The 11,377-nt window shown below is 42.3% G+C and overlaps 1 protein-coding gene across 1 annotated transcript in view; it reads left to right on the top strand.

Moving 5' to 3' along the window:
* The window catches only part of LOC142021833 (uncharacterized), a 29,332-nt gene extending 17,955 nt beyond the window's left edge, over positions 1-11,377 (top strand). The window contains exons 13-20 of the mRNA XM_075011061.1: positions 267-343; positions 2,621-2,731; positions 3,568-3,654; positions 5,282-5,389; positions 5,955-6,076; positions 7,063-7,185; positions 9,255-9,294; positions 10,321-11,377. Of these exons, the coding sequence (XP_074867162.1) occupies positions 267-343; positions 2,621-2,731; positions 3,568-3,654; positions 5,282-5,389; positions 5,955-6,076; positions 7,063-7,185; positions 9,255-9,294; positions 10,321-10,398 (746 nt within the window). The 3' untranslated portion in view covers positions 10,399-11,377. The remainder of the gene's footprint in view (positions 1-266; positions 344-2,620; positions 2,732-3,567; positions 3,655-5,281; positions 5,390-5,954; positions 6,077-7,062; positions 7,186-9,254; positions 9,295-10,320) is intronic.

Below are 11,377 nucleotides of genomic sequence, written 5' to 3' on the forward strand. Positions count from 1 at the left end.
GCCGTTCTCCTTGAATACTCCTCCCTGCATTCTGCACCCCGTCCCCCAAGTTATATTTAGTAGTCACAGGTAAGCCACAGGCTCGCCTGAATTTGGGTATTGCCATGACCTGTCTGTGACTAAATGTACCCATGACAAAATTCTTAACCTTAAATATGTATGGAAATGTTACTGTAACTAAATCTGCCTCCTGTTTTTTAAATATGCACTTAAAATGAGCAGACCTGTCAGGTTTAAGGTGTTGTCTCCTTTCTTCCCTCTCGTAGGTTCTCCTTTGAAGAACTCTGTTCTGATTAAGCATGCACTCAGGCTCCTTTACTGCAATCTGTCATTATACAGGAATGTGAGTGTTTAGTATTAATCTTGTGCTTCTCTTGGTGTTCCTATACGCTTCTATTCAGTATAACCACTGTTTTATGCCAGCTTTTTCCCCCCAGACTATACTTGCATTTTCAAAACCATAATCCTTTCAAGGCATGAGTTCTTTTCCACAGATGGGGAAACTGAAACAGACAAGAGTTATTATTTACCCAAGACCACATATTAATCAACATCAGCCTTGGGAGTTTGTGGTTCTTAGCCCTGAAATCAGCCTGGTGGAGGTACAGCAGGGTCCAGAGACAAAGTGGAGATTGCTATAGAAGCAAGTTGGTGCAAAGGCTTGATTGAACTAAACCTTGTCAGATCAGTTTTGTCAGATGTTCCCTTACATAGTCTAGTTTTCAGCAAGTTGACATGAAAAGGTGAAATTGTGTTGGTGGTAATGTAAGGGAGGAGGCAGGCTGGTAAGGAAAAATTCTGCCAAAAAGTTAAAAGAAGGTTTACTTTCATCTTTTGCCAGCGACAAAGACAGCGAAGGAAAAATGGGTAGAAGGTTTTAAAAATGTTTCATTAAGGCAATGGAGGTAACCTGATGAGGGTGCTTTCAGAGAGAGGATGATGGTGAAAGCTTGGCCTATAAAATAAACTTAAACTATTCAGAGTCTGAGGAAATCTGACAGATAATTTAAAATCCATACCGAAAGGCTAAAAAGGCAGTTCCTAAGGTCAAAATGGAGGATTCAGGGCAATTTTACAGAAAGGAAATTGGGTTTTATGTTGATGACAGTGAAACAAAATATGAAAAACCTTGTGGCTATGTCTACACTAGCCCACTTACGTTGAAGTAGCCTATTTTGATGTAAGAACATCAAAATAGGCTGCTTCCATGTGTATTGTCTACACATCCTCCGGGGCTGGTGCCATCGACATTAAACATGGAAGTAGCGACAGAGAACATCGAAAGGAGCTGCCTGGGAAGGAAATGTGGAGCGTCCACATACACAAGCGCTCCCCATCAAAATAAGGGGCCGGCAGAGCCCCAAGCCACTCCCTTAAAGGGCCCCTCCCAGACGCATTTGGCCTACACAGTACGAGGTCCACAGAGCCGACAACCCGTTGCAGACCCTGTGCACACAGCATGGACCCCCAGCTGCAGAAGCAGCAGCCAGAAGCCCTGAGCTAAGGGCTGCTGCACGTGGCGACCATAGAGTCTTGCAGGGGCTGGACAGAGCGTCTCTCAACCCCTCAGCTGATGGCCACCATGGAGGACCCCACTATTTCAAAGTAGCAGGATGCAGATTGTCTACACACACCCGACTTCGACATTGAACGTCGAAGTAGGGCGTTGTTCCCCTCTTCGGATAGGAATAGCGATTTCGACATCTCGCTGCCTAACGTCCATTTCAACATCAAAATAGCACACAGCACACGTAGACGTGACAGGTGCTATTTCGACGTTGTGCCAGCTACTTCGAAATGGCTGGCTAGTGTAGATGCACCTTGTGTGAAAGATGGGAACTGTGTGGCGACTAACACTGAGGCTATGTTTATACTAGACATAGAAGTCAACCACTTGAGTAACTAAAATCAGTTTATCTGCAGATAATGGCCTTCAAGAAGGGGAGGAAGGATAGCTCAGTGGTTTGAGCATTGGCCTTGTAAACCTGGTTTCTGAGCTCAATCCTTAAGGGGGCGATTTAGGAGTCTGGGGCAAAGGGGGAAAAAAAAAACTCTCGGGGGTGGTGATGTAAGCCCTGCTGTGAGTGCAGAGGACTAGACCCATCCTCTCAAGGTCCCTTCAAGCTCTGTGAAATAGGTATATCTCCATATATTATCACTAGCTGAAGATCTGACTCTGAAACCTTTTGTTGCAGTTCTATACAGGCCAAGGTCTAACTCCAGAGTGTGGTCAGTACATTGACTCTGAAAGTGGCATCTTGGACACGCAGTTTGTTGCAAAGATCTGTACTCCTCCTTTCAGTTAGTTCTTGCTGATAGGCCTGATATTAACATTTTCCTGTCAGTTCTGGAGAGTCATGCAGGAAGTAGCCCCTCTGTTCTGTCTCCTTCACTCTGGTTTGTAGTACATAAAGCAGAAAATGTTTCTTTTTTTTTTTTTTTGCACTGTTTTTACAGCCTTTTGTGGAGACCTTTTTTATCCCAATAATACCCTTTTGTCTTCACTTGAAAACCTGATGATACTTACCTTTTTCAGCCTTTCATCAGATCTAAAGACTGATTCAGCAAACTTCACAAAAGTCAGTGGTTTTGTTAATTGAAAGTCTTCATTGTCTTTCAGCCAAAATGCTGGAGCTCCCTTATTATGGTTTTGGGGAGCAGCACTACTCTGCAGAAGAGTGGGCATCTTAACGCTGTCTCATTGAAAGAGCCTCCACATGACTTCCAACAGGTAGCTGACATGCTTTTGCAATGGAAAAGCTTTTCCTTCGTGTTTCATTGTCTGCAGCTTGGGGAGAAACTGATCTTGGGAGTGGATCCCAATTATTTGACACCCTCCATTTAATTTGGCACATGCCAGAAAAACACCTTGCCTGCCAAGTCTTAACCTTTTCATATGGAAATTTTGATGTGTGTTGGCTCTAGTCCAATAAGCTGTACGTGTCCCATCTGGTAGAGTAAGAGTTATTTAATTCACCATTAGAGAGACAAGGTAATATCTTCTATTGGACTGGCTTTTGAGCTTACACGGTTCTGAAGAAAAGCTCCTGTGCAAGCTCAAAAAAAGTCTTTCTCACAGACAGAAATTGATCCAATCGAAGGTAATCTCGCTCACCTTGTCTCTCTAATAGCAGGGGACCATCATGGCTATAACTCTTAATTCATAGCATTGAACTGTTTTGGGGGCTAATTACAGATCCTTTAGCTGTGAAGTGCGCTGAATAATTATAAAACCAATACAGAGGGAGGGATTTGTCTTTGTTACAAGTGGTGCTTTAGGGATAACATAAGATGATTATTTGTGAGGCAATTTTTTTTTTTTAAACACAGTAACCTTAAAGCAGCTCTAGTAATACAAACACATTCAGCGGGGAGGGAGACTGCTGAGGGTGGACTATGTAATTGCATTATTCCTGACATAATTACACACACAAACTCATAGTGAGCGGAAATGGGACTGAAAACATTAGAACACCATATGCCAAAGAATTAAGTTTTAGACACAGACGTTTGAGTACTTCAGCATCTTCTTGCTGTGTGTGTGACTGTCAGAACTTCTTGTTGCAGATGGTGTTGTCCATATCGTTAGCTCTTCTAAACGAGCTGAAGACAAAAATCAACGTTTCTCTGCTGCCAGAGGTGTTTTCAGCTCCTGTAAGTATGTGATACTTAATGAAGGAGATGACTGGTTTTGAAGAGTGGACTTTGGATTCCACTATTAGATTTGAAAATAGTTGTCTTTCAATTTTAAATGTATTAAATGCTTTTGAGATGGGATAAGAATTCTTTAGGAATTGGCGTAGGAATTCCTCGCACAAACTAGTGGTTAGAGTCAGGAGAGCCAAGATTCTTTCTGACTCTATTCCTAGGGCTGCCACTCTGTCCCTGGACAGCTATCTCCTCTCTCCACCTAATGTTATCCATCTGTAAAAGGGGGATAAACTGATTTCAGTTTCTGTATTAGTAGTATTTGACCATAGAGGGAAGTACATCTTTTACGCTGAGAATCAGCAAATGTCAGGAGAAATCCCTGGGAAATATCCCCTTCTCTCGTTTCACCAGGCTTCATTGCTGCGTACGATTATTAAATTGCTTTGAAGTTGACTATGTATCTATTGTCTTCTGTCTACTTAAAAAATAAATCATGGGAAACTAACACCCTTCCCCACCACTTTCATTAATTCTTATGGGGAAATTGGATTCGCTTTACATTTCACTTAGGGCTTGTCTACACTAGTGGCCTACTTGGAAGGGAGCATGAGAAGTAAGGTGTCAGGAAATAATTAATGAAGTGCTGCGCTGCATATGCAGCACTTGATTAAGCTAATTCTTCCCCACGGCAACTTCGAAGTGCCGGCTTGTGCATAGCTGCAGCTAACCCACCAGTACTTCAAAGTGCCTGGGCAACTTCGAAGTCCCTTTACTCCTCAAAATTTTGAGCTAGTGTAGACAAGCCCTTAGAGTAGCAGTTCTCAGGAACATAACTGCAATGTTAAGTGAGGAGTTATTGTACCTGATTTGTTGAGAATGATGAGTTATCGGTAATTAGGATGTGTTCATTTACCTAAAGAAACCAGTGAACACTGCTCCTTTCCTCTGAAGAAATCATGTTTTAACTTTTCCTAACTGCATAACTCAAATGTGAAGATTTTCTTGGTTCATGTAACACTGGGCCTACTTCAGTCTTGTTGAGAGCCTGAATGTTTGAGGCCGTTACAGAACCTTTGGTAAAGGGTGCTGCCAAAGTGCAAAACATCCTTTCTCCCTCACCATGTACAAGTCTTGCTGTCTATCACTAGATCTTTTCTGTTTCTGTAACTGTTTCTCTCCTGCAATCAGTCCATCCAGAAGGCTCTCCATCAAGCTCACCTCATATTGATGTTACCTGTGTTGCAGTGGGCTTAAATTTCAGCAAAGAAGGTTTAGGTTGGCCAGTAGGGGGGCTAATCTATGAAATTGTCTGAGGAGTTGTAGAATCTCCATCATTGGAGATATTTGAGAATAGGTTAGATAAATATTCAACAGGGATGACATAGATGGTTCCTGGTCCTGTCATGAGGACGGGGGACTAGACTTGATGACCTCTCAAGGTCCCTTCTGGTTCTAGTGTTTTACAGTTCTGTGTGATCTGAGGGCTGGGTTCTCCTGCCTGTTACCATTGGCCTCTGTACAAAGACAGTGGTAAGATGCTCCTAGATGAGTGGCTATAAGTGACAGCACAAAGTATAAAGCCAGGCAGCATCTGTCCTTAAGTATTTAACATCTTTTCTGATTCCTTCAGTTACAGCTTGAGGCTTGTCTTATCCTCACAGTGCAAGCAGTGCAGCAGATGCTTCTAAGTGACCTTCAGTACTTGAGTTCCTTTCTAGAAATAACACTAGCTTTTGGGGTAAGTCCTAGGAATCTTCAGCGCTCGTAAATCAAAACAAATGAGCTTAAAATGCAAATTAACACCATACAGTAAACTTTTTTTTATAATCTGGTATTCAAGCAACCAGAATACTCAGTTAACCAGCATTCTGTCCTGCCCCAGCCATCCCCTTCTTACTGTGGCCTCTGAGTCCATGCACAGCTGGCAGCTCCTCCGTTCTCCTGCTGAGTGCCCCCTGCCCAGAGTGGCACAGCAGCCACCCCAGAGCATCTCCCTCCCCAATGCCTGCTGCTGTTAGCTGCCCCAAGAGTGGCTCCACACATGGTGAGCCCCACAAGCGGGAGCTGGCGCTTTAGGGTGGGAGGGCTGAACTTTATCTGACATATTTAATTATCCAGCAGCCTCCCAGTGTTGGGGCTGCCACGTATGAACGAGTTTACTCTATTGAATTTTAGAACACATTTTAATTTTGTTTTGTTTGTTGTCTTTAGATTTTACCAGTTACCTTTTTTCAGGGATTTCTAGTGAAATGAGGTACTATAGCATAGAATTCCTCCACTAATTTATTCCTCTGACCTGCTAGAATAACTTCTGGGCTCTGAGGCTATTATTAAATGGCCTTTGCTGTGAAGAACACATTCTCCATGGTGCTATTAACTTGCTTCTGAGGGATCTGAATTTTCAGAAGATGACAATGTTTAATCTGTGAGTAAAGATTTTATTGAGGTTTGATTTGTTATGTCTGTGGAAAAAATTAAATACAAGAGGTCTGGGGTTCTCCTCCTCTGTTCCTCCCAGAGATATAACCAGTCTGTATTTGGGTGGTGTGCCTGTCTTTTGTTTTTTGAAGACAGCCAGCTAATTGTCAGTAAAATGTGACCAAACTTGTTTTTAAAAGCTACTCTACTCTTTAGAGCCCTGCACAGAACCAAAACATATCTGGAGTTGCATGGCTCTGGCAACAACTAGAGAACCCACTGATTCGCAGCCAGCAGGGCAGGGTGTGTACAGCCTTGCTGGAGGAGCTTCCCAGGCTGGGTGGCTGGCTCCCTGCGAGCAGTGGCCCCAACATGGTGCTACTCTCACTGCTGCGGTTCCAGGCCCAGTTGCTGGCCACAGCTGTGCTGGTCACATTAGTATGTGCGAATGGCTTGCATACGCCCAGACAGGAGCCTCTGTCTCTGCAAGCGGAGGCCTGATGTTGCTGCTTTTGCCACTGCGGTTCCAGTCCTGGAAGCTAGTTGTGGCCCTGCTGGTCTTGCTTGTTGTCCTGCAACTCTGTGGATGTCTGAATTTGCTGATGTAAATTTTGTGTTCACACGAGGCTCTGCTAAAGCATTGTCAAGTGGCTTACGCAGGGTGTGTGTTATAGTGCGCGTGAGTTGACAGTTTCACTTTCAAAGTGGTTTTTGGACATGAGGAAGTACTTGCAACGGGTAAAAATATATTCCAACCCGCGGCAGTGTGAGAGCTGGACAAGCGCACCATGTAAATTACCTTGGCTTTGCAGCTGAGCCTTTTTATGCAATATTAGATTCCCCTTTCTCTGGTGAGACACCTTTGATCTAAGAGTGTGGGGAAAACAGGAAATAGTCTGCAAAACAAACTAACCAAATTATATATGCTGCCACGAAGGATTTTAGAATTTAGAATCAGTGTCATCAGCTCCTCTAATTTCCTTTCTTGAGCAGGTGGAAAAAGCTTGGTCCTCAATATGTTGGTGAACTGCTCTGCCTGTATCTGACTTGTAGACATAAAAAGATGCAGTCCATTGGCATCTTAATCATCCATATCATTACTCAGAACCTATACATGTAAGTATGAATATTCAGAGTCAAATGCAAGGCTGATTTTTAGCAAGGAAAATCAGAGTTGCTTGGAGTTTGATTAACATTCACAGTCTTGCTACAGACTTTTTTGCACAGTTTTATCCTTTTCTGTTACAGCCAGTAATGAGATTCAAAATTGTGGTGGGTTTAAAACTGTTCTGGTACCAGTGTTTCAGTGACAAACCCTATTTCCCAATGGGAACCCTCTAGCTTTCTTGCATTGCCACTGGCATCTGTTATCAAACAATTCTGCAGTCTGTTTTAGGAATATGAACAATGACCAGAATAATATTCACTAGTTTTCTGTTTGCTTTGGGGAAACAGGTGAGTGTTCACAGGCACTTTGCTCCTCTTGTGTAGAAGCCAGTTTTGATTAGCTAAATAACCTTTGCAGACATTCGTTAATCATGTTACTAGGTTCCTAAAGAGTGCTTAATCCCGCACAAACATTTAGTTAACAGAACTTGCACTCTTTCTTAACATAGATGGAAACCTGTTCCCTACATAGCACAGCTGTCTCCCTTGTACCACACCTGTATAAAATATTCAGCATAATGGTAATGTCTTTGGTTCCAAGACTGAGGCGCTATACAATTTCATGAGGAGTAGAGGGAAACCTTTAAAAATGACCCATACTTGGAAATTATGAATTTTTGGTATGAATCACAAAGGCGGTTTTAAAACAGAACATGCACAACTGTTGTTCAGCAGTGAAACTAACTTGTCAGTTTCAGTCATCAGCTAGGGTCTGTGGCTCTAGAGCAGTATCCTTCATGACAATTGTTCCTGGGGCAGGGACCGAGGACTGCCAGGTTCCTGGGCCAGCTGATTCTCTGCCTGACACTGTCAGGGAAGCTGGTTTCCCAGGGCATGGGTGCCGGGCAGGCTGTGGAGCCAGATGGCCCAGTGTAGAAGACATGGAGTGCCTGACCTGGGGCAGTTTCCATGGAGCTATGGACCATGGAGGGCAATCTGGTCACTTTAATGACCAATGATGGTTACTAGTACCATCAGCAGTTCCCATTCATGGAAGTCAAAGAGGGTTTTTGCATGCTTCAATGAAATTCTAAAGCAAGGTCCTGCACCTTTTATAAGGAATGTGGCCCACTGAAACTAGAGAACACAACATTCATGGCTCACTTCATTCAAAAATAACTCGTTCACTTGGATTGGGTGTGGAGTCTTCCATCCTTAATACAGAGGGGCTCCTAGTAGGAACTGAAGGTGCACTACTAATGCTTTGATCTGTCCTATTTTGGGCAAATTAGGTTGAACTTAATTGCGTATTAAATTTGTGCGTGGTCTGCTCTGTGGTGACAAATAACTTGACTAGGAAAGAGTTTCTAAAAAAGTCATACTTTTAGAATATGGTTATTACTGTAAATGCTTCAGACGTGTTACAGAGAAGTAGTCTTGTCTGGTATGTCTGCGCTATTTTATTTCTAGATTTGGTAGTACAACACCCCAGGCTTTTAGAACATGGACCTTTTTTTGTTCTGGTTTTGTTTGTATGGTTTTGTCTTGGCCATGCCAGGCATTAAGAACTGAATAATGCTAAACAATGTGGCTAAATGTTTCTGTATCTGAAGGTACAGAGGTTGCCTGTTTCCCATTTTTTTCTTATTTCACAGGCAAAACATGTGGCAGACAGCAACATTACAGGAAGTACAAATGGAACATTAAAATGTTGCTGAGAGAAAATCGGGGGCACTTCAGTGTCCCGCTTCTTTTAAAGATCTGACGCATCATGGGTGTGGCCAAGTTTCCCATGCTCCCTTAAAGCTTTTTTACAGCCATCTGTCCTGGCTCTTGGTGTTCTGTGCTGTTGTTTAGCTGCAGTTTACCCCAAAAATGTCTCAGAGCCCAGGGAACAGTGGAAGTGTCATCAGTACTGCTAGACAACACTGACCTCACGTGGTCCAGCAAATTCTCTCAGATTTCCAGAAGGTCGTGTCCTAAGGGTGCTGGACTAGAGAGGTTCAACCTGTGGTTAAAATGGATAAGCAGGCTGTCCATATTGGAAAAGGAGATTAAGAATCTAAATCTGTTTTCAGGTGTCCGTGGGCGAAGCACCTTTGGAGCTTTCTGAATACCGTAAGTGTCTTTACCACAGGTTGCTGACCCCCCATCGGTTTTCAAATGTCAGATTTGTTGTCCCATGTTAAATTCTCTGAAAGCAAATGGAAGAAATAAAATACTTTAGTCGAAGCTAGGAGTGACACAGAGGAATTGATGGGGCCTGATAAATCTTTGAAACCTTAGAAGGTTTCCTGTGCATCCTTCAGAAGGATAGCTGAGTTATCTGTATCTTCAAAAACAACAAGAAGTCCTGTGGCACCTTATAGATGAACCGGGTCTTTGCTGACGAAAGCCTTATGCTCCAAAATATCTCTTAGTCTATAAGGTGCCAGAGGACTTCTTGTTATCCATCTTTCTTTCCATGGAATAGCTTTATGGCTGTTGGTTCTAATTCTGGGAGAATTTCCTTGGGTGTGGGGTTCCAGTGTGTCACATTTCCTGGTGCTTGATCAGACCAGCATTACACACCAGAGTAGATGGACTGTTTTCTTCTCTGCTGAGCAAATAGTGCTAATTACCTAGTGCCATCTGTCTACAAAATGAAGTGTGTTGAGCTTAAAACCCAGCCTTCATATGGGAGCACAAACAGTCTAAACAGAAAATCCCCCAAAGCAGACTGTAAAGGAACAGGAAAACTAAATTATGAACCCTTTTTGTTTGGATTTCTAAAAGGCTTATGTTTTGTAGAGAAAGATAATCCTAGTCGCAGCTAGATGAACACATCTCTCCAGGGAATTCCGACATAGTGGGTTTTTCAGAAGTAATCTTGAGGAAAGAGTAGAGCAACATGGACAATGAAGAGGGAAGGATTCAAGTGTATGGGACCAGATAGAAGAAGGCCACAGAGATGTGAGCAACAGGGATGGCACAAAGAGTAATTAAGACAGCAGGTACCTGCGGATTCTGGGAGGGAGGTATTTTGGGAGACGTAAGGCTGGTTATCTGCTCCTCCATGGGGGTATACTCAAGTAGCAGGCCCCTTTTATGGATTTAAAAAGTTGGTCTTCAATAAAAACTTGTAACTATCTCTTCTCTGTTCAGGGATTAAGGAGACTACCTCTTGGCACCACGACTGATCATGAAGTTGCCAAATTCATGGCTATTTTGGAAAAAATGTAATTCTCTCTGAAGATCTCAAGACCTTGCTGACTTGCAATATACCATCCACCAGATAGCTGCCTTTTGTTGTCCTCCCTCAATAAAAATATTCAGCTGAAGTACACGTTTGTAAAAATCTCATGCAAGACTAGACTCAGGTGTTGTTTAAGCCAAAATGTGCCTAACGCTTCCTTGCAGGTGTGTGCTCTAGCAGTTTTTTTGCAATCTGGCTTTTGTAGAACATACATTAACGTGTTTATTAGGTTGCTTATGGAGGTCAAGACAGAACAACAGACCTGTCTCTACCATGACACATGCATACTGGATCGGGGATGTCAGCCAAGGACTTACTGAGGGAGCAGTAACTCCTGGATAAGAGAAACATAACTCATGATTCTGCAGGAGTCTGATAGTATGTGCTTTTGAGAATCTTCATTGTGTATAGGAACCACTTGTTTTAGATTAGTACCACTTTCCATTTTCCTGCATTTCTCCAATCCAAGTCCTCATACAGAAACTTGAACTGGTTCTAATGCTGTAAATTAATAGTTTGTAAACAGAAATTTAACTTTCAGACTTGTCAGTCTGAACATATGTATATTTTTTTTAAGGTATTGCAGTTGATCGCTACTTGACAGGTGCTAACACTTCCGGGTTACTTGAATTGCTTTCATAATTGTAGTTTTAAAATAGAGTTTAAAACTGGGATGGAGACCCAGAGAAATGCAATAAATTACAGTCAAACTACAGTTTCCTGGACATCTTTAAATATTGGGAGTGAAAGGGTAGAAATTTTGGCATGTCCATGAATTGTATTTTGCACATTTAAGAATTTTTATGGGTTTTTACCTTGCTTATTTGTGTCAAGTTTGGCTAAATTATTTTCATTTTTATTCATTTTGTCTTTTCAAAAGTGAAAATGTGTATTTAAGCCCATTTATAAAATGTTTGTAAAAACAAAAACTATTGTAATACTCTGCATCTGTTTGCTTCAAGTAAA

The sequence above is a fragment of the Carettochelys insculpta genome, chromosome 16 (genome assembly GCF_033958435.1).
Source record: "Carettochelys insculpta isolate YL-2023 chromosome 16, ASM3395843v1, whole genome shotgun sequence".
NCBI lineage: Eukaryota > Metazoa > Chordata > Testudines > Carettochelyidae > Carettochelys > Carettochelys insculpta.